Source organism: Oryzias melastigma, linkage group LG6 (genome assembly GCF_002922805.2).
Source record: "Oryzias melastigma strain HK-1 linkage group LG6, ASM292280v2, whole genome shotgun sequence".
Lineage (NCBI taxonomy): Eukaryota > Metazoa > Chordata > Actinopteri > Beloniformes > Adrianichthyidae > Oryzias > Oryzias melastigma.
In genome coordinates, this window is record NC_050517.1 from 30,568,735 (window position 1) to 30,591,876 (window position 23,142).

The following is a 23,142-nucleotide window of genomic DNA, read 5'->3' on the forward strand; positions in this document are numbered from 1 at the left end:
TCCGGCTTCCTCCCACCGTCCAAAAACATGCTTCATAGGTTCATTGGTGACTCTAACTTGCCCCTAGGTGTGAATGTGAGAGTGAATGAGCGTGTGATTGATGCCCTGAGACAGACTGGAGACCTGTCCAGGGTGAACCCCGCCTTCGCCCTTCAGTAGCCGGGATAGGCTCCAGCACCCCGCGACCCCATATGGGAAGAAGCGGTCAAGAAAATGGATGGATGGAAGTCTCTTCTGGTAGCTGGAGGTCTTCAGGTTCACACTCTCACTTGCGCGTATGCACACAAACAGGCTCATTTAATTGGTTTTCTACAGATTGACAAAGAATTGTTTCATCTTTAGCCATCGGTCACAGTTGCAGGGAAAATATCGGTATCAGCCCGTCCCTGTCCGGATGTTCTGGGTGCATGCTGGGAAGCCGAGTCTCTCTGGAACCACAATGTTTAAATGATGGAAATCATTTGTTGATAAAAATCTATAGTGGATAGATATTCAATAGTTCAGATTTGTAGTTGAAACACAGTTTTCCTAATTTAAATGAAACGATGGAACATCTTTTGTCTCGTTTTTCTCTCACTTTTCCATTTTTATTGCAGCGTGTTAGCAGGCATGATATGTGCTTCACATGTTCTCTGGTTCATGATGAATGTGCAGTTTGTTATCACATGTCCAGTCGTACTGGTTACAGACTGGCTGTAATTATGTTGTAGTTTCCTCGTGTTCGTGTCGTGGATCTGGTTACACAACATTCTTTAAATCAGATTCTGCGTCATGACTCCCACATGTGGAAAGAGTCCACTCAGTGATCAGGATCAGGCCTCTGGCTGCATCAAGGTTTGCATAGTTGCGTGCTATTTTTGTGTTTGCATGCAAAGACACACAAAAGGAACAGTGCGTTCTTCTTTGTAGGTACCATTGACTGTATAAGTAGGAACTGGACTGAGCTAGTGATTCTCCTGCTTCTACCGTATGTTTAAAAACTCAATCTCTCTTTCAGAGATTTCATCAATCTTGGTATCACAACGTTCAGCTCGTTCAGGACATTAATGCTCGTATTTTTGGTATTTATAAACTTTAGTTTTTGAAATAAGATAAGATAGTCCTTTATTCGTCCCTCGGTGGATAAATTCCAGTGTTACGGCAGCATTACAGATAGAAAAGGTCAGGCAATAAAAATTAGAACAATTAGACAATTGAAATATTTACAAAGAAAACAAAGTTATAGTGCGGAGACAAAAGGAAAATAAAGAGGAAGAAATTGCACCGTGGATATAAGTAATGTAACAGAAATTGTGTATTTTTAAAGTGATATTGGAGTAAAGTATAAAATAAAGTGACAAAAAAATATTGAGCATTTTTTAAATATGACCCATAGGAAATGAATGAGCAGGATTTTAAATACAGGATTTTTACATAAACGTATTTGTATATATTTATTGATGGACTAAATTTTTCTCTTTTATAGTAGTTTTCAAAAAATTGGCATTGAGTTGGTGTATTAGCATTAAGCTAGCTCTTTTGGCTAATTTGGCATCTACTGAGGCTAATTTAGAGTTTAGCTTGTCTTTTAGCAACAGGCTAACGTTTTTGGCTAATTTAGTTTACTGGGGAATTTTAGGCTATTTTGGAGTTTAGCTAATATTTAGGCAACATGTTAGCATTTTTATCTAATTTGGTAACTATTTAGATTTTTTTTTATTCTAATTTGGAGTTCAGCTTGATTTTTAGCAATAGGCTAACGTTTTTGACTAATTTAGTTTGAAGAATTTTAGGCTATTTGAGTTGTTTAGCTAGTATTTAAGAAATGTGCTAGCCTTTTTTGTTTGGCTAATTTGGCATCTACTCAGATTTTGTATAATGCTACTTAGAGTTTAGCTTCTGTTTTAGCAACAGGCTAACGTTTTTGGCTAGTTTAATTTACTGAGGAATTTTAGGCTATTTTGGAGTTTAGCTAATATGTAAGCAACATGCTAGCTTCTTTGGCTAATTTTAGCATCTACTGATGTTTTTTGAGCTAATTTGAAGTTTGTTTGTTTTTTCAAAATTGGCATGAGGATTTTAAAGCAATTTTACTACACATTCAGAAATTTTGGTCAACTTCAGCGCTCTTTCATGGTTCTCTAATAAAATTTCCAGTCTTTTAGCAAATGTAACATTTTGCTAATAACTTTACCATTTTAAGCTAATCCGTCCAGCAAATAAAGTAAATTGTGTCACCATTTTCAGCAAAAAGCATTCACAGTAACATTATTACAGGTAATGCAACTTTTCTTGTTGATGATTAAGATGAATTTTTTAAGGTTAGAAATCACGAAAAGCGAGATTGTTTCATTTAAACCTAAAAAAACAAGTTAGATTGTGAATTCCCTAAATGTTGTGTTCTTGTTTAGCTTGTGTGCGTCGGTTCTGCATCTCAGGATTTGTTCCGGTTTCTCTTCCTTTTATTTCCTGGTGCTTCAGTCAACAAAGAGGCAGAAAGAGGAATAAGAAGTCAAACTCTCTCTGGGTTGTTTTTTCTTCCCGTTTTGTTGTCAGTCGCCCGAACTTGCTGTGTGTTGTTTTTGGTCCTGAGTGATGATTGTGTGTGTTGCCGCTCGGTTGGGTTCTGTCTGTTCCACAGCTTTGATCCGACTGGCTGATGACAGCTCAGACGGCCTCTGCTTTACTCTATTATCAGGAATGTGGGGAAATATTATCTCAGGTTTTTGTAATTATGAGAACAGAGTAAAAGAGTCTAATGATGTGTCAATATCAAACACAGTCAGTCAGTTCGCTGCTTGTTCTCGTCATTGTTGAAGCATTGACGTGGTTTTGGTCTTCTTTGTCTGGAGTTTCTGGCTGAAAGGTGAGAAGTTAAATGTCTGGTTTTTCTGTTTGAATGCTCCTGTACTGTCGTTTTTTAAAGAAATGCATCAAACGTTTCTGGTTCGTGCCCGAGCCAAAAGATTAGACTGCTTCAACATTTTGGTCCAAGTCTCTTTCAACTGTTGAACACACTGATAAACAGTAAGAAAAGAAGAGGAAGGAGAAGCCCCTCCCTGCTTGACCAGTGTGAACACATTTCAAGAACATCAAATGCCCCATGTTTACTTTTGTTGAAAATATATGCTGAATCCCCAACTTGGAGACGAACTTTTCTAATTTTTTTATCATAATTTGACATTTTTCATATTTTTTCTGAGTTTGTCAGCTAATTTTTGTGCGTTTTGTTTCAGTTTTTGACTCTACAAAAACAGAAATTGTACAGCGTGTTCCTGTATTTGTTTTAGATAGAAGTACCAGTCAATACTTTGACCTTTTTTTCCCTCAACGCCTCACAACAAAAAGCTGCACTTTCATTTTCACATGATTTTTATTTTTTTCTGTCAGGATTGCTCTCCTGCCACAACACGCCCAGCGCTGCTTCTCTTTTCTCATGTCTGATCGAGATCTGATTGTTTACAGAAGCGGCATTCTAATTTTCTGAGGCTGTGGGAGTCGGAGGCCTTTAATTGATAGCTGAATCGACATCAACACGTATGCATCTGCTAACCTCTTTTAAGTGGTTTCTCGTTCAGAAGAGGCCTTCACGTGTTTGTACAGGCCTTTTCGTGGCTTTTCCTGCAAACAGTGTTTGTTTAGAGGAGGGCAGTCCCTTCAGCTCAGGGTTTGTGTGTTTAAACAATGTTGAAGGAAACAGAAAAGCAACGTTTTCCTTGTTAATGTAACAAACGAGTCCATGCTTTTAAGCTGAAAATATCTGTGGCTGAAAAAAAGGAACCACAAAGCCGTCCCTTCTTAAAAAACGTAAAAGATTTTGAGATTTGGGATGTGAGTGAAACATTTGTCAGTCTAAGGATGTGTGTGATTGTGTGTTTGCTTGGATGAAACGTCGTCTGCAGACGTGACGAGTCTGAGGTTACCAGCCTGGAGCCAAACCTACGGAGAACTCACAGGAAGAAGGACGTAACTCACAGAGAAACTGTAAAGTGGCTCTGATGTCGTTTAAAACTGTTTGGAATCAATTCCCTGAAGTTCAAATGTTCTTTACATATGTGAAGCATTTTAAAGCGGTATTATTACAGATATGTGGGATAAACTGATGTGTGGGCGACGTTCCTCTGTTTCTAGGGTCTGTTGCTGTGATACGTTTGGTTCTGAAGATGATCCATAAAGACTCAAAGACATCCGAGTTTTTCTGACCAGAATCAGTCCATGAAGTCACGCTCTGTCTGCTCCACAGGAGATGACCATCCCCTGGTGCCTGAAGAGGGCCGAGCTGGTGTTCAAATGTGTTAAAGGTAACGTACTTCATGATTCACGGATGTTCAGTGTTTCTTAAAGTAAATCAATTAAATTGGGTAAAAATATATGGAATGAGGCAGAATACAACAGAATCTGTTCTGGCCACTCTTTATTATGGGATGCTTTGTTTGTTCTGATTTATCATCTAATTTATAGTTGTACAAACATACCAATGTTTTTATTTAAATTCCCAGTTACTTGTTTGTGAAGAAGAATTTCATGAAATTTCCATGAAAGATGTCGACTCTCCTCACTGGCTGATAGTTTTTTTTAGTAAAAGTTCTTCTTGAGATAAAAAAAAAACATATTAAACGTCTGAAATGTTGAAGTTGTGCTTCCACTAAATGAATATAATAGCACAATCTTTTGCAGGCTTTATGATGGAAATGGCCTCGTGGGATGGAGGTATCTCTCGCACAGTCCAGTTTGTGGTGCCAAAGGTGAGACCAGCTGAAACTGGGATGTCAGGGATGAACATCTGGTGACTTGTGACCAGAACAGGAGATCAGGAGAGTCAAACTCAATCATACAATCCCAAACACACCTGAGGTCGCGGGTCGGACAGGATAAACATTAATTAAACTCTCTAAAACTACATTTATAAAACTTTAAAACTGTAACTTTTTAACATAATTATGAACTAGATATATAGCATTACCTGTGATAATGTTAGTGTGATGCTGGAAGCTGAATTTGGCAGCTGAAGATGCTGAAATGGATAGATAAAAACGCTGAAGCTGATAGCCAGCTAAAATATTAGCTAAATGCCTAATTGGCCTAAAGAATTAAAAAAAAAAAACTTAGCTTAGCCAAAACAGTTAACATGTAGCTAAAAAAACAGCTAAACTTCAAAATAGCCTAAACAACTAAAAAAGGCCTAAATTAGTCAAAACAGCTACATGTAGCTGAAATATCAGCTAAACGTCCTAAAAGATGCCAAAATAGTCCATAAAACTAGCAGAATATCAATTTTTAAAACTTTAAAACTGTAACTTTTTACCATAATTCTGAATAATAAAAAGGCAGGAATATTATTCCAGAATAAATCAACTTAAACCTTAAATAACTTTAATATTTTACTCTCCATAAAAATATATTTTGTCAAAATTATACAAGTTAGAAATGAGAACAAGATAACATCGGGTCATTAATAACAATAAAATAAAATGATCTGGGGGGTCGGATAGAATTACCTGGAGGGCCGGATCCGGCCCCCGGGCCTTGACTTTGACACGTGCTGTCGATCATAATCAGGAGAACTGTTTATACATATTCTGGAAGGACAGAAGCTTCTCAAGTCTCCACTGCTCTGGGTTTAGTGTTGATCCATTCTCCATGTTTCGGTGGCTCTGTGTGAAACGCTGCTGTATAATGTGTTTGTGTTGTACTGTGTTTGTGTTGTGTTTGTGTTGTACTGTGTTTGTGTTGTACTGTGTTTGTGTTGTGTTTGTGTTGTACTGTGTTTGTGTTGTACTGTGTTTGTGTTGTACTGTGTTTGTGTTGTACTGTGTTGTACTGTGTTTGTGTTGTGTTTGTGTTGTACTGTGTTTGTGTTGTGTTTGTGTTGTACTGTGTTTGAGTTGTACTGTGTTTGTGTTGTACTGTGTTTGTGTTGTACTGTGTAACGTAGTGTAATGTGTTGACCTATGACCTCCTGCTGAGAGCAGTGAGAGCTGGAATTCCTTGACATGTGGGCTTTGAGGTGCCCGATTGTTCCCTTGTTGACTCCATATAGGGACGCTTTCAGTTCTCTCTAAGGAGATGTGGACTTTAGGCCTCGTATGTACCTGAGATCACAAAAGACACACCTGGCTTTGCAGCGTGAGCTTCTGAAGGCGGAGAAGAACTAATGTTTGGAAAGCTCACCGTGAATCAAAGCCCAGCCTCTTTTGTTTGCCGTTTTCACTGCTGTGGCTAAGATTCAGTCACATGACTCAGTCAAGGCTGTCCAATAAGTGGATAGATTTTAGGTGCTCTCTAAAACCTTACTCCGCATCAGTTTTACACTCCAAACAGGAAAGTTTTCCGTTTACAGGGATCCTTTCTTTGCAGATGACTCGGTTCTCTTCCAGTCTATCTGGATGTTGTGTTCCTGCAGCCTTTGTGGTTTGTCAGGGAGGCAGCAGAGTCTACAGCACCGTGTGATGAGATAATACATCAAGACGCATCAAAGGAAACCAAATACGAACTTCCTGCCAGCTACATGCTCAGGCTCACGTCAAAATAGCAGGCGGTGAAATGACAATTGTAGCTCCCACGTCCAAGACAGACCGTGTCTAAGTATATGCTGCCTGTCTGGCTTCAGGATGACTTCACATTCTTCATTTCAGCCGTTTGACTGCTCGGCCTCCCAAAAGACCGTCTCCACATCAGGACAACCGAAGGAATGTTGATGCTGGTTTAGACCCAAAGAGTCCTGATCCGCCTCTGTGAGACTCAAAACGGGTCAAACACCAGTAGGGTTCTAATGTACTGAACAAAAATAGAGAACTGCTCCATTCATGTTCTAATTGAAGATGTAATGAACTGCTCATTAGTCTTAACCTATGAAACATTCAGACATTTGTTTCAAAGCTAAAAACATCGTTTAGAAAAAGGACGATTCGTCTCATCTGTCTGAAACGTTCCTCAACTTTTCTCCAACTATTCTGAATTTGTGATCTGTAATTATAAAACTAATCACAAGCGGAAAGTCTTCTCGAGAGTGAACATTCCAGCAAACTCATGGGCTCCATCAGAGCCTCCAAAGACGTCCTCCTCAACAGTCTATCAGCCCAGAAGGAGTCTGACAGTCAGACATCAGAGGTCAGTCGAGCTCATTTCATCTCAACCTGACCTCATTTTGCAGAATCTGGACTCTGTGCAGTCCTAGTTGACTCTCCCCTTCCACCGGGCCGCAGACTGGTTCTGGTCTGTTGGTTCTGGCCCACAGAGAAAACAAACAAAACCACAATCTGATTCTGAAGGAAGTTTTATCTTGGAAAACCACTGGGTTTCTCTGCACCACATGTGATTCATTTTTGACGCAGGTCAAGCTGGTCGATCACGTGACCAGAATCCATCCGCTGCTTTCATACAGCGGCTGATCCGACGCCAAATAAAAGCCCAAAACTAGCGTGTTAGTAACGTTTCTTTTGGCACAAAAGATCCAGACAGAAAACAGAGGAAGAGCCGTCGACTTCAAAATAAAAGACATCTGCATTAAACAGGATTTATTGTCGTTTTCATTCAAATAATAATCCAGGTTATGAAGATGCTGCTAATAAAGTTGTTCAGACCGGAGATTCATGTTTATTATGTTTAGATTTATACCACTTTTACGGAACATTTTTCCTTTTTGTATTTATTAGGGCTGTGAACGTTAACGCGTTAACGCACTCGATTAATCAAAAAGAATAAACATGTTAATATTCTTTAAGGCAAATAATTACATCTGATGTGGCAGCAGTCCTTCGCTTTACCTCGGCGCTGCAGGTCCCACAGCGTGCGTTAAAACAGTTCATCCGGCACATATACCATGGTTATTTACAAAAGAAATAAATATATATATATATATATATATATTTGCCCTCACTTTGACAGTTAAGGTTTAAAGGAAAGCCCAGATAACATTTCAATGGTTCCAGCACACAATCTAGTGTACAAAGGAAGTTTAAAGCAGCTGCAGAGATTTTTACAAAGAATGAAGATAAACTGTTCTCTCAAAAGCTTAGAGAGAATTTAAACAACCAGATTTCAGAACAAACGTTACAAATGTGTGCAGAACAGAGCACGTCTGTGGTTTCTGGAACTTTCTTTTTCTCTTTGTTTCTGTGAACAAATGTCGTTTTTTGTTTTGGTGGCAGCCATCTAATGCAGGGGTCCCCAAACCTTTTCTGATGAGGGCCACAGACCTGTTTTCTTCTCTGATGGGGGGTCGGGTCGGTTTGTAGGCTAACAGAAAAAGTTTGACTATCACAGCACAAACGTAAATATTTACGGTTTTACAGAAAAACACACAGACAAATTTTAAATGATTCATTTCTGTAATATTCATAGAAAATAAAAATAAAAACTAGATATATGACATTACCTGTGATAATGCTAGTGTGAATGCTGTGAGCTGAATGTCGCCGCTGAAGATGCTAGTGCTAGTAGCTGAAGATACTGAAATTGATAGCTAAAAACGTTGAAGCTAATAACTGAAAATGCTAAAGCTGATAGCTAGCTAAAATATTAGCGAAATGCCAAATTTCCCAAAACAATTAAGAAAAATTCTAAATTAGCCAAAGCAGCTAGCATGTAGCTGAAATATTAGCTAAACTCCAAATTAGCCTAAATTAGCCAAAACAGTTAGCGTGTAGCTGAAATTAGCCTAGAAATCTTTAGTAACTGCCAAAACAGTGGAAAAAGCTAGCATTAAAAGAGCTGAATAGTTTATTAGCAGAAAGAGCTGAAGAGTTGTAGACGTCCAAAAAACGTAGAGAACATGAATAATGATATCTTCTGTACTATTAAAGAAAGAAAAAGTGAATCATTAAACCCATAAATATTCTCTCCTCTCCCGTCAAAGTTCAGACTGCAGAAGAGTGAAATAAAAAGTCTGGTTCTATGTGGGTCTGGATCAGGGTTTCTGATGGTGTGTGGGGAGCCGGCCCGGGCCTGATCCGGCCCGCGGGCCGTAGTTTGGTGACCCCTGCTTTAATGTAAAACTAGAAAATTAAACTCAGTTATGTCCATGTTTGTGTTTGTTTGACCAGATTTTTGTTGCATGGATCTGTCGTCTTTGGTGTCTAAGCCTGATTGTGTTTTCTCTTGTTTTGTCTCCAGAGTATCTCAGAGGAGATGTTCTACCAGCTGAGCAACATGCTACCTCAGATCTTCAGAGTCTCCTCGACACTGACCCTCACGTCAAAGCACTGACATGTTCGCAAGCAGAACTCAGAGGAAACTACGCACTGGAGTTACTCTGGAAATCTAAGATATTTGAATAAGAGATTCGTGTATTTGACCATTGAAAATCTGAGACGTTATATTGACATTATAGCACTTATCAATCAGGTGAGACTATTGTCCTCCAGTGGGCCGCTCCAAAGCAAATCAAAGACCATTGGCAGTTTGGATTCGGGTTTGAGCATTAAAAAAATGCAAAACAAGCTAGCAGATAAAGAAAACGAGGAATCGTTTACTAAAATATTGTGATTATATGCAATCCAGTCAATCTGAGGAACCTTTAGAAGCAGCTGTGTTACATGGGATTTGTTGTTTTCCATCAGTAGCAGAATAATTTGTTTTTTATTATTCAGAATCCTAAGTGTTGTTAATAAAAGTGGACTAATCCGTTAATCTGTTTCTGAAAATGACAGCACTTCTCATCCATTCCTCGCTTTAATATCACGCTTGATTGGCTTCATGTAGAAGTTGGGTCGCCGTCAGAAAAGACGAGTTCCTTTCCTCCTTAAATGAGATGTTACGAGGGTGACTGTTTGTATTTTAACAGTACATCAGAGTCGTGGCGACACATCCTGTCTGAATATGGAAGCGTTTCTGCTGCGTGTGCAGAAACGGACGACTCAGTTCTTAAAGACCCGTCATCCCCACTCAACAGTAGGAGATAAAACCTGTACAGAATGTTGTTGTTCTGTTAGATTCATGCAAGGCTGCACTCACAAAAGCTCGTTCTTTATTCTTCAGAATGATTGTGTCAAATGACTGCTTTTTGATTGATTTTTTTACTTTGTTTATGTAAATAAAACACAACATTGGGATATATTGCAAACTATACTTTCAGCCATGTCTTCGTAACCATTTTCTTTTTTTCCTCTGATATTTTGGCTCACACAGTTTGTACTCTTAATTATCCGCAGGGACATAATCTTTCTGAAGTGATGAGTCGCCTCTTTCATCGGTTTTAATCCCTCTGCGTCACTTCAGACACGTTATCATTTTAGCTGCTTCTGCCATGTTTATTTAAGGTTTTGGGTATATGAACAGAGTAATCATCAACTGTAGCAGTAAACAGCACAGCCAGTGACCCTGAAAGTTATGAGGTTTTAAATAGACTCATGATGAAACCTTCAAGTGTTTTTATTGCGCTGCCATGTTCAGCTTCTGTCAAACTGCAAGCATGTCGTTTTGAGTGTTTGACGTTCTTGGAATTAGTCTTGGTGTCCTTGACTGTTGGGTGTCTGGGCAGCAAACTTGCTGTCATCTCAGCTTGAGATTCTGTCTTCCCCAGTTCGTCTTACTGGTTTACATTTATTAAAGGAAAAGATTTGGCACCTGGACATGTAAAGTAGCAGAGAAATAAATGTTCTTGGAAAAAAGACACACATAATACAAAAATAGTGCTTCCTTGTTCTAGGAACTGAAGACACTGATGAGGTCCTCCGATAGCTGCTGGTGGATCATTGAAGAGAAAACAGAAGAGAAGCTTATCAGCAAATTCGAAATTCTGGTAATACCTTTTCTAGAAAAGAAAACTGAAGGCATTGGTCATATCAGAAGAAGACCTCTCCGGTCAGAAGCAGCAGTAAGAAAAAGAAACGGCTGACATCTTCAAACATCAGAGACGCTTCAAAAGGATACAAGACAAGGAAAGACAGTAGTGGGAGACAAAGAACATTTACCTCCATTTTTCAAGAATCGTCTCAACTAAATAAAGAGATGGAAAGAAGACCATAAATCTGAAAAGGTCTTTATGTGAAATCTTTGTCAACTGGCTTGGTTGAAACAGAAAAAAACCTGAAAAAAACAGAAGTACCAATGGGAAAAAGAAGAGGATTATTTCTGAATTATTTCTGCCATCATAAAACTCAAAGATTCAAAAAGTAACAGGAAGAAGTTCATCTGATACGGCCTCAATGGGCAGACCTGGCTCATGTCTACGGGGGAAAACCAAAACTGGACACAGTGAGAAAAAGGAACAGTTTATTAAATAATAGAAACAAAGAAACTGTCCTGAAAAACAATTAGTGTGATGGTTAAAACAAAAAGTCCAAAGGGATTAGAACCTTGATCAAACAAAAAATAAGTCATGGAGACTGTCGACCCAGACATGTCAACCATGGGAGTCAGTAGCTCCCTCTAACCAAAACTACCTACAGAAAACAAATAAACAAAGCCTGCAAACTAAGACTACCAACCCCAAACTAAAATAAAACCCAGCAGCGTAAGACTGCTGAGGACAAAGAGGGGAAAACAACCCAGCACCACACCAACTAAACCTCAACCGGCTCCTCAGTCCTCTGCTTTGCTCCGGCCTCCTCTGTCTTAAATAGCCAGCAGGTGCCAATTAAGGCACATGTGCCACACCTGGCAGGTGAGCAGAAGGACTGGATGGAAAAAGGTCCAGCAATAGTAGCAGGATGTAACAGCATCCAAGGTTCTTCCCCAGGACCTCCTTTCAGTGGGACATGGCTGGAAAACTCCACAGAGAGGGATGCAGGACACTGTAGTGGTCTGTTGAAGATTTTAAGTTAAAGTTCTATTAGTTGTCACACATTTAGATTTGTGAAATTTGTTCTCTGCATTTGACTCAGAGTCAGCCGCTTGGATCTGCGATCTAGTCCTTGTGGTCATGATGTTTGCATTTGACCATTGGAAATCTGCAAAAGCAGAGATTAAATTCTGTGGTCCCCAAACCAGACTATCTAGGTGTGTCTAGAAATTCTGTCCATAAAAGCCCTGGAGTCAGCCCAAGGGTTTGGAGCTCACAGGTGAGCAGCTGGTGGCTGGGCATTCTCCCATGGGACCAGGTCAACTCAACCCCAAAAGACTAGGTGAGATCGCCAACTTGTAGGCCCACCACCCAAGGAAAGGACCACAGTGGTGAAGGATTTGGGCGGAGTCAAGGACACGTTCCATAGTAGCCCAATCCAAGAAGGGATGGGCTCCAAACATGCAAAGGTATGTTCACACCGGTCATATGACGCCTGTTTAAGAACGTACTAAAAATCGTGTTCAGCATATAGTGTTCAAACTGAACAAGCGAGGAGGGGATTCTTTTCTTTTGCTACTGCTCACCAGCGCCACCTACAGTTGGAAGAGGTTTGGTGCAAAATGTCAAAGCGGGGTAAATCTGACAAATGTCATGTTTCTGTCGTTGGGTTTTTGTGGTTTTTTTTGTCATGTTCTGTTTTTCCCGTCAGTCTCACAACATTCAGGTTAATCGTCCACAGCTGCCTTCATTTAGTCAATCGACCTCAGTGTATTTACGTGTCTGGTTTTCAGGTCGTCATTGTCAGGTCATCTGTTTTGGTTCTCCATGGAATTTTGTCATGTTTCCGTTAATCCAATATTTTAAGTTTCTGGTCTCCTGCGTTTGGGTCCTCCACCATAAGTTCCTGACAGGAAAACCAGACACTGAAATAGACTGAGGGTAATTACCTGAACTGAAGACAGTTGTGAATCTAGACAAGTCTGAAACTGATGTGACTGAGGAACAGTTCGAAATAGAACGTGACCAAAACCCACAACATAACTGACAAAAACCAAAGTCCACGATCCTCACAGTAACAACCTCGGTTAATCATTTCTCCTCCATTAACAATTTCCTAATAGTTGGTACTTCCATGATACCATCCATACAGCACCACCAAATCTGAGTCTCTTACTGATCCAAGCTCTGGTTTATCTTTCAACACACATTCAATGGCTGCATGTTGTGCATGTAGAGGCCAAAAATAGTGTAATGTGCATAGCAATGCACTAATGTGGGAGTTATGAAAGCAGAAGCCCAAAATGTGCATCTATGTGGGGGTTATACAGCATGTATAAGTTATGAATAAATTCATTTTTACTTTATAACATAGAGAAGTAAAATTGTCAAAAATATGTGTAGAGAGTGTTTTTTATAAATAGTACAGTTTGTCTCAAGATCCCAAAAATTGATTAAATTGATGTATATTGTAGAGACTTTTTACCACCTAGAATGGTTCAGAAATTCAAATCTTTCTGTCATTGTCACTTAAATGATTAATAAAGTATATTGATTGATTGATTAAAGAAGTTCTAAATTGAGGTTTAAAACTACAACAACTAAGAATAGGAAAGAGACAAAAATATTTTTGAACAAGAAATATTTTATAAACAACAATAACACAGTTTTGAGACTTTTCTTGTTTCCACATTCAAAGATAGAAATCTTCTGTGTCTTTGCCGTCAGAAGGCCATAACCATGACCATGACCCTGATCATGACCCTGAAGCATCCACGTATGTGTGCAGATTGTGGCTTTTAAAGATTGTGGTCTAACTTTTTTGATCATTGAGCTTTTGCCATTTTATTGTTTTTTTTAAGTTATTGTGTAAATTCTTAAAAAGCATTGAAACTACAGTGATTGTCCTGTGTTTTTCTGTTTTTGTTGCTTTTATTTTTTTTGGCTCATAAAAACTCAATCACACTTTCAGAGATTTCATCAATCTTGGTATCAAAGCGTTCAGTTCGTTCAGGACATCATTGTTTGTGTTTTTCGTATTTATAAACTTTAAAGTTTTTGAAATATTGGGCAAGATATGCTTCATAGGACATGAATGAGAGTCTTTAAATTTCAACAATTTAAGTAGATTAGTAACAAACCTTTAAATATATTCATGGACTGTTTTCATCCTTTACAGTAATTTTCAAAAACGTTTATCTTCTATTTTAGCAACATGCTAACGTTTTAACGTTTTTGTCTAATTTGGTCTCTACTGGGGTTTTTTATGCTAATTTGGAGTTTGGCTAATATTTTAGCAACATGCTAACATTTTGGGATAGCTTGTTATCCTCTGAGGTTTTTATAGGCTAATTTAGAGTTTAGCTTCTATTTTAGCAACAGGTTAATGTTTTTTACTAATATAGTTTACTGAGGAATTTTGTTCTATTTTGGAGTTTAGCTGGTACTTAAGCAATGTGCTAGCTTTTTTGTCTAATTTGGCATCTACTGTTTTTATGCTAATTTAAAGATTAGCTCATATTTAAGAAACACACTAAATATTTTTGCAAAATCATGGATTTTTAAGCAAATTTACTCCACATTTTTCAGAAATTTAGGTCAACTTCGGTGCTCTTTCATAGTTCTTTAACGAAATTTCCAGTCTTTTAGCAAGTTTAACATTTTCAAATAGTTTTTGCATTTTCAGAAAATCAGTTCCGCAATTAAAGTAAACTGTGTCACCATTTTCAGCAAAAAGCTTCAGCATCTTCAGGCACTACTTTCAGCATAAAGCATTCACACTAGCATTATTGCAGGTAATGCAACTTTTCTAGTTTGATTTAGTTCTATAAACCACCGTCACGCCTAGCTGTACAGAATATAACTTTGTGCAGCGTTTAATTATGTGTGCGCGTGCGTGTTTGTGTGGTGTATTTACTCTCTTTAACTGTTACCATTACTGCTGCCAGCAACACTTTCTGCTTAAAAAATAAAACCATTTGAATCTCCATATATAACGAATCATAACCATTTTCGTGTAAATATTGTTGCATGTTTTTGTAAATCTCTATTTTATTTTTCCCAAAATGATTTTGAGACTTTAATAAAACTCCAATTCTACCAAAGAAAAGCAGTTTCCCTGCTTTGGGTTCTCTTATTTTGAAGTCTGTGACCGGAAGCAGCAGTTGCCTTTAAGAGCAGCTTGCCCGCTGTTGTCATCCAGCTGGGCAGTCGGCTCACTACAAGTTGAGCAACAGCGGTCCGTCTGGAGCATGAAATTAGCGGCACAGACCGGCTGAAGCTTCGCTGAAGTCCAGGTAAGAAGATGCGGGACAGCGGGAGGTCCTCCTCCGAGGCTCCGGGCTCGGGACGACATCCCGGAGAAGTTTCAGGGGCTTCTCCGGTACTTGGTGGTCGGCTTGGAATCTATTCATTGCCTGCGGTTCTGTCTGCGCGGGTCGACACGGCGGACTGGGATATTTGAGCAAAACATCTTTATTTTTCTGGCTTTTAAGAATGAAACGGCTCGAGACGTGGACGGTGGGAGCCGCGCGAGGCCGAAAGGTGTCCGCTTCGGCCTCGCGCGGCTCTTTTTCTGGAAGTTTTTCCACTCCGCGCGGAGATTCTCAGCCCCTGATGTGCTTCAGGTTCCCGTCGCGTTCGCTCGTTTATTCCGCTTTCCGTGCGCGGTGAAGGTGCAGTCTGGGTAGTTTGGGTGCGTTTGGCGCTGAACCCCCTTTGACACATGGAGAGGTGTGGGAGGCGTTCAGGACACCCCGCACGGAATTTTACTGGCGAGCTCGCGCTGGAGCGGCCGCTCGGAGCCACCAACTCATCACACGAACCACACGGACCAGGAGAATTCCTACGGTTTTGTTATATTTACAAATATATTTTGGAAACTTAAAATATAAACTGTGTCTTAAATAATTACTATATTGAAAAAGTTGACTGGTTTGAACGCAACTCGGAACTTTTCAGTTTAGGGCTTATCGATCCATTATAGGGACCACAAACTTTGTAGAGCAGACACAAACTTTGGTGACCACAAATGATGGAGCTTTCAATTCTGAACACACAAAGATGACTCAATAGACCTAAAATTAAGCAAGTTGTTCATATTTCACTTCTTTTTTGGATAGAACAACAGGAAATATTGGTTATTGCAGGAAAAACTTTGAAATTTTTCTGTTTTCTAGTTATTACATCTTCCAGATTTGGGGGACTTAACTCTCACAAAGCTGTGAAATGATTCAAAGTTGCAGTTGGCTCACAAATGTCTGGTAAGTCCACTGCACATTGTTCCGACTCAAAGCATAAACCATCCCAGAATAACAGGGAATTTTCCAATGCGAAAACCAATTTGGAGAAATGAACATATGCAAACGGCATACACTGTGACACCCTTTGTGGTACCGTCCATTAGCTAACAGTACGTAAGAATTAACAGAAGACTAACAGGGAAACTAGAAACGTTGCTTCACTTGTCATAGTGTGAATGCTTTATGCTGAAAGTAGTTACTGAAGATGCTGAAGCTTTTTGCTGAAAATGGTGACACAGTTTACTTTAATTGCTGAGGGGATTCGCTAAAAATGAAAAAGATATTTGTTAAATTTTCTTAAAGACTGGAAATTTTGTTAAAGAAGTATGAAAAAGCGCTGAAGCTGACCTCAGTTTCTGAAAAATTTGTAGTAAAAATGCTTAAAAATCTCCAATACATGCCAATTTTGCAAACTATTTGATTGTGTTGCTTGAATACTAGCTAAACTCCAAAACTGCTTAAAATTCCTCAGTAAACTAAATTAGTCAAAAACGTTAGCATGTTGCTAAAATACAAGCTAAACTCTAGGTTAGTATAAAAAACCTCAGTAGAGGCCAAATTAGCCAAAGAAAAGAAAAGGAAAGGAAAGGAAAAACAACAACAAAAAATGGCACATTGTTTAAATACTAGCTAAACTCCAAAATAGAGTAAAATTCCTCACTAAACTAAATTAGTTACAAACGTTAGCATGTTGCTCAAATAGATGGTAAACTCTTAATTAGCATAAGACAACCCCAGTAGATAAAAAAAAAAAATGGCCACAAACGTTAGCATGTGTTGCTGAATTATTAGGTAAACTCTAAATTAGCTGAAAAAGACTCCAATACAGGCCAAATTAGCCAAAAAAAGCTAGCAGGTTGCTTAAATACTAGCTAAACTCCAAAATAGCTTAAAATTCCTTAATAAATTAAATTGGTCTGAAATGTTAGCATGTTGCTAAAATAGTAGCTAAACTATAAATTAGCCTATAAAACCCCAGTAGATAACAAATTAGCCAAAAATGTTAGCATGTTGCTAAATTATTAACAAAACACATTTTTAATGACTATAACAGATGATAATATACCCCATAAATATATTTAAAGGCTTGTTGCTAATATACCTAAAATGTTGACATTTGGAGACTTTCTCATTCATTTCTTATGGGGCACATTTTCCTCAATATTTCAAAAACTCTGAAGTTTATAAATACCAAAAAGACAAGCAGTGATGTCCTGAACGTTTTGATACCAAGATTGATGAAATCACTGAAAGTGTGATTACTTACTAAGCATTCACACGATTGTTGTTTATAGTTGAAGCTAACGTATTTTTGTCTCATTTACAGCAATAAATCTTTAAGACAAACTAAGTTTTAAATACTGAACAATCCCAGGTTCCTGTCGATCGCATAAACCCGATCTCTCTTTGTCCGACAAACTTCAGGCGCAGCTCGATAACCATATTAGGTGGAGAAAGGATCAAAAGGTTAAACAGCTCAAACCCATGACAGAGGCTCTGTTATTGTCACCATGACTGTGACTCCACCACGACACAAAGAGCTCCTTGCTCTCCTCATGGAGCACTTAAGTGTGGACAATTCATCCTCGGTCCTTCCGGCTTTTCTTTCGCACGATTTTGTTAACCGAACCTCAGCCGTCTTATTTTCACGGGTAAACAGAACTCCAAAGGTGTTCCTGTGTGAGTGCTCAGAGATCTGAAATGGAGTGGACTGGTGGGCTTTCGGAGTCGCCCCAGGAGGGGTTAGAGGTGCTCTCTGCAGAGCTCATCTGTTTCACACCCGCAGAAATGCTTCTTCACCCCGGATGTTGGAGCTCCACCAGCTGTCTTCCCTCTAACTGCTCCCTGACCACCTAATACCCCCCCCCCCCAAGCCAAGTTAAGGATAATCACCCGCCGTCCAGGACACCAAGCTACTTAGACAGACTAATGGCTTTCTGTTTTAATCAGTCATGGCCAGCCTTATCTTCAGAGGGCTTTATTTATTGGGTGTCTGTTTTATGATAAGCTACATTCCTGCATGTTTATGAAATCAGTTTTTTCATTTAAACATCTCAGCTTGAAGGTTTTTTTTTTTGATCAGGGGAGTCAAACTCAATCACACAAGAGGCCAAAATCCAAAACACACCTCAGGTCGTGGGCCGAACAGGATAAACCTTTATGGAACACTCTAAAACTACATTTTTAAATGTTTAAAACTGTAACTTTTTAACATAATGCTTATGTGAATGCTGTAAGCTGGATTTGGCCACTGAGGACGCTAGTGCTAAAAATGCTAAAGCTAATTGACAGCTAAAATATTAGCTAAATGCCAAATTAGCCTAAAAAACTACAAAAATAAAACTTAGGTTAGCCAAAACAGCTAGCATGTAGCTGAAATATTAGCTAAACTCCAAAATAGTCTAAAAAATCTTAGTAAATACCAAAATGGTCCAAAAAGCTCTCAGAATACTAATTTTTAAAACGGTAAAACCGGAACTTTTTAAGATGATCATGAATAAAAAAAATGCAGGAATATTATTCCAGAATAAATCAACTTAAACCTTAAATAACTTTCAATATTTTACTCTCCATAAAAATATATTTTCCCAAAATTATACGAGTTAGAAATGAGCTCAAGATAACATCGGGTCATTAATAACAATGAAATAAAATGACCTTGAGGGCCGGATCCGGCCCCCGGGCCTTGACTTTGAAACGTGTTTTAGACGTGTTAATATTTAGCTTTGTGTATCTCTCATCTATCATGTGTAAACACTCCTAGTAACTCAATTACGATACATTTCTAGTCTTATTGATAGTTTTTTAGGTGATCCAGTATGTATCCAGTATGTATCCAGTATGTATCTAGTACGTATCTAGTATGTATCTAGTATGTATCCAGTATGTATCCAGTATGTATCCAGTATGTATCCAGTATGTATCCAGTATGTATCCAGTACGTGTCTAGTACGTGTCTAGTACGTGTCTAGTACGTGTCTAGTACGTGTCTAGTACGTGTCTAGTACGTGTCCAGTACGTGTCCAGTACGTGTCCAGTACGTATCCAGTACGTGTCCAGTACGTGTCCAGTACGTGTCCAGTACGTGTCCAGTACGTGTCTAGTATGTATCTAGTATGTATCTAGTATGTATCTAGTATGTATCTAGTATGTATCCAGTATGTATCCAGTATGTATCTAGTATGTATCTAGTATGTATCCAGTATGTATCCAGTATGTATCCAGTATGTAGCCAGTATGTATCCAGTATGTATCCAGTATGTATCTAGTATGTATCTAGTATGTATCTAGTATGTATCTAGTATGTATCTAGTATGTATCTAGTACGTATCTAGTATGTATCTAGTACGTATCTAGTATGTATCCAGTATGTATCCAGTATGTATCCAGTATGTGTCCAGTATGTGTCTAGTATGTATCCAGTATGTATCCAGTATGTGTCCAGTACGTATCCAGTACGTATCCAGTACGTGTCCAGTACGTGTCCAGTACGTGTCCAGTACGTGTCTAGTACGTATCCAGTACGTATCCAGTACGTATCCAGTACGTGTCTAGTACGTGTCTAGTATGTGTCTAGTATGTATCCAGTATGTATCTAGTATGTATCCAGGATCCAGCTTGTGGGCGGGGTTGGATGTAACCTTGTAAGGCTTGAAGTGGGACCAATTGCCTTGGGGTTTCATGTAACTGGAGCTGTCGCCTTTTCATTGACAGATCCATTCTGCTTTAGTCTCTTTTGTCTCTGAGGAAACTCAGATTCTGCAGACGTCCGATCCTCGTGCACGCTGCATTATAGACTGAAATCACAGCAATCGAATCTCACATTTTATGCAGGCTTGATGGAGTTGAATCAGTGAGTTAATGGGAGTAGTTTAAGCAAATTATTAAATCCATCAATTTGATTAAGGGAATCAGTGAAACCCAGGATACAATCTGCAGCCTGAACAGGAGAACCCTGTTGGATGTGCAGGAATAGATGATCTCAGGGCTTCAGATTTCACCAACACCCAGAATACAGAGGCCTAATAACCAACCTGTCTGCGTCTGCCGTCTCAATGATGGGAAGCAGAGAAGCTGGTTAGGTTTTTTTTTCTTCCAACTTTCTTTGGGCTACGGGGTCAAACAGCCATCCACTACCAGCTGTGCAGGAGACGGACCATTAACAGGCTCCCTAATGAGCCCCAGTTTAAAGGGGCCGAGCAGAGGAATGTGTCATCGGGGTTTTGGGGAATTACAATCTCGTTATGGTGCTTAATCTGAGTCTTTAATTGTGTGAATACTTCTCAAGTTTTAATCTGTTATAGTATTTTTTTTAATTGGAGTTTACTTAATATTTTAGCAACTTGCTAACATTTTTGGCTAATTTGGCCTCTACTGGTTTTTTTCATGTTAATTTGGAGTTAAGATACTTTTTTAGCAACATTCTAATGTCTACTGAGGGTTTTTTCCTGCTAACTTAGAGTTTAGCTTTTATTTTAGAAACAGGTGAACATTTTTGACTCTTTTTTTTTTACTGAGAATTTTTAGGCTATTTTGGAGTTTAACAAATATTTAGGCAACAAGCTAGCTTGTTTGGCTAACTTGGCATCCACTGAGGTTTTTTGGGCTAATTTGGAGTTAAGCTCATATTTAAGCAACACACTAAATATTTTTAGCAAAATTAGCATGTGTTAGGGATTTTTAAGCAAATTTACAACAAATTTTCCAGAATTTAGGTCACCTTCAGTGCTTTTTCTTTGTTATTTAATGAAATTTGCAGTCTTTTAGCAAATTTAACATCTTGAATTACCTTTTGCATTTTCAGCAAATCCATTCAGCAATTAAAGTAAATTTCATAACCATTTTCAGCTAAAAGCTTCAGCATCTTCAGCCACTACTTCCTGCAAAAAGCATTCACACTAGCATTATCACCAGTTATTTCCACTTTGAGTTGATAAGTTACATTTATCAGGTTTTTGGCATCGATGTGATAGACTTTTGGAGGCTCAGTGTCAACATTTCTCAACTAAAATGATGTGAAATCAAGAAGCGTGTTTGTCTGCTTGTTATTCTGGAGGTTTTTAAGTGAAGGCCGCAGTATTCCTTATCTCTGCTTCAGTCTGGTATGAAATCACTCCATGCCAGAATGTGTGGGTGAACTGGCACCGGCTCAGTTCTCGGGTTACTTCTTTGGCCAACTGTTTTTCTCTTTAATCCCAATGTGCTGGTCTGTCTGTTTTTCTGTCACTCACACCTAAATCACGATCACACAACAGCTAAACCACAACAAAAAACATTTGAGTAAACAAAGACCGTGTATTTGGTTCCTTCCTGATGGAGATGTTTGTCATTTGACTCATTTTTCTTTTACTGTCATCGTTAAATCATTAAATACAATTCTGAAATGTTAAAGGCTTGAAGAAATCGAGCAATCGCGGAGGAAATTAACCTTTGATTACAGTGTGATTGTAATGGTGGTCATTAAGCGCTTTAAGTTTTTGTCATTTTTCAGACGCATTTAAGACAAAATCTTATGTAGTTGCATAAACCTGACAGTCAGTAAGAGTTTTTTTAATTTCTATGTTTCCTATCAAGTTTCAAGCATCTGTTCACTGATGTTTCACAGAGTTTCTGATGTTTTCTAAGTAATCTCTTCTTCATCTCCCTTCTTCATTTCCTCAGTCAACCTCCTTTATCCGATAACGACCTGATCAATTTTACGTATCAAACCTAAAATGTGAGACTATTAATATCTGTCCAAATATTTTAGGTACGGTATAAATAAATAAAGATAGGATAAAGGCAAAAAATACCAAAAAATTGACCTCTGATTGTAGAATTACACAAGTATTATAATAGATTATACTAGTATTACTAGGATTATAAGTTGCAGGTTTTTTTGCATACTTTGGTGCAATTTATATTCGGGTGCAACTTATCAGATTTTAGAAAAATACATCTTTTTTTCCACTAACAACTGCTAGAGGGCGCTGTTGATGTCAGTATTTACAGACAGCAACCTGAAGAAGAAGTTCTAGCCTCGTTGTCCGACAGCGACACAGACGATGAATTCAGTGGATTTAATGATTTTAAAGTGAAATAAAGAGTTCAGTCGACTTTACGCTACGATCGTCTGAATCATTGTTCATATCTTGTGCTAATATGCTAAACCAGGGATAGGCAGCTCCAGACCTCGAGGGTCACATTCCTGCATGTTTTCAAACATACCTGCTCTGGCATGTTCTAATTGTCTGGACACACCTGAACCAGGTATTCAGTCATGAATCGGGCTTAGATATCTGGAAGTCATGCAGACACTGCTGCCCTTGAGGCCTGGAGCTGCCTGTCCCTGTAATAGACACTCATTCGGTTCCTCCAATGTTTTGTGAATCTAAATACGGTTACGGGGGTGTGGTGTGTGTACATATTCTGTCTATTATTGTTACTTATTTCGTCAATATGATTTACTTTTCAATAGGGATGTATCAAACTTTAATCGAGCAACTGCTGTATGGTTTGAAAACCACAGATATGAACAAGATTTTGTTGGTTTAAAGGTATAAAATCAATCAAGATGTAAATAGTTGATTTCTAGCAAACTGCAGTTTCTTTGTTTTTTCCACCGTTTTTGTCTTTTTTTGTTCATGGGATGCAAACAAAAAGACGTCCAATCATAAGCTGCTTCTTCCATGTCAATACCTGAATACATTTCTGTCAAATGCATTATTATTTATAGCTTCAAATGTCCTATGTATACGAAATCTCTAGATTTGATCACGTTTGTTAAAACAATTGGACTGTATTGTCAAAAAGTTGAATCCTTTATGAATGGATTTGTGGATCGTGTATCGAGATGCGTATCCAATCGTGTGAGAGGGACAGATATACCCCCAGCTTTCAAGATGAAATGTCCGTTCTTGGTTCTGGATTTTGCTAAAAAAAAAAATTCTCTCAAAATTGCAACTTTCCATACACATCCAGGACTGAGTCTTAGCATTCACCCGGTGAAATTAATAAGTGTGTCTGCTTAGAAGGAGTAACAACACGACATTTTGGATTTACCAAAATAACATTTTTGAAAGACTTGGTGATGGAGTTGAAAGAAAGTCAATGAAACTGATCTGAATATTAATCAAAGATTTTTTTCTCCTGTTCAAAACA

At 38.5% G+C, this 23,142-nt stretch overlaps 2 protein-coding genes across 3 annotated transcripts in view; both read left to right on the plus strand.

The window, feature by feature from the left end:
• The window catches only part of lg6h12orf4 (linkage group 6 C12orf4 homolog), a 19,596-nt gene extending 9,543 nt beyond the window's left edge, over positions 1–10,053 (plus strand). For both annotated transcript variants that reach the window (XM_024281702.2, XM_024281701.2), the window contains exons 12-14: positions 4,223–4,280; positions 4,657–4,724; positions 9,094–10,053. In XM_024281702.2, coding sequence (XP_024137470.1) covers positions 4,223–4,280; positions 4,657–4,724; positions 9,094–9,186 — 219 coding nt within the window. In that variant the 3' untranslated portion in view covers positions 9,187–10,053. The remainder of the gene's footprint in view (positions 1–4,222; positions 4,281–4,656; positions 4,725–9,093) is intronic.
• A 4,822-nt stretch (positions 10,054–14,875) lies between these two features.
• slc45a3 (solute carrier family 45 member 3) overlaps positions 14,876–23,142 on the plus strand; it is a 34,969-nt gene continuing 26,702 nt past the window's right edge. The window contains exon 1 of the mRNA XM_024281699.2: positions 14,876–14,997. The gene's annotated coding sequence lies outside the window, so the exon portion shown is untranslated. The remainder of the gene's footprint in view (positions 14,998–23,142) is intronic.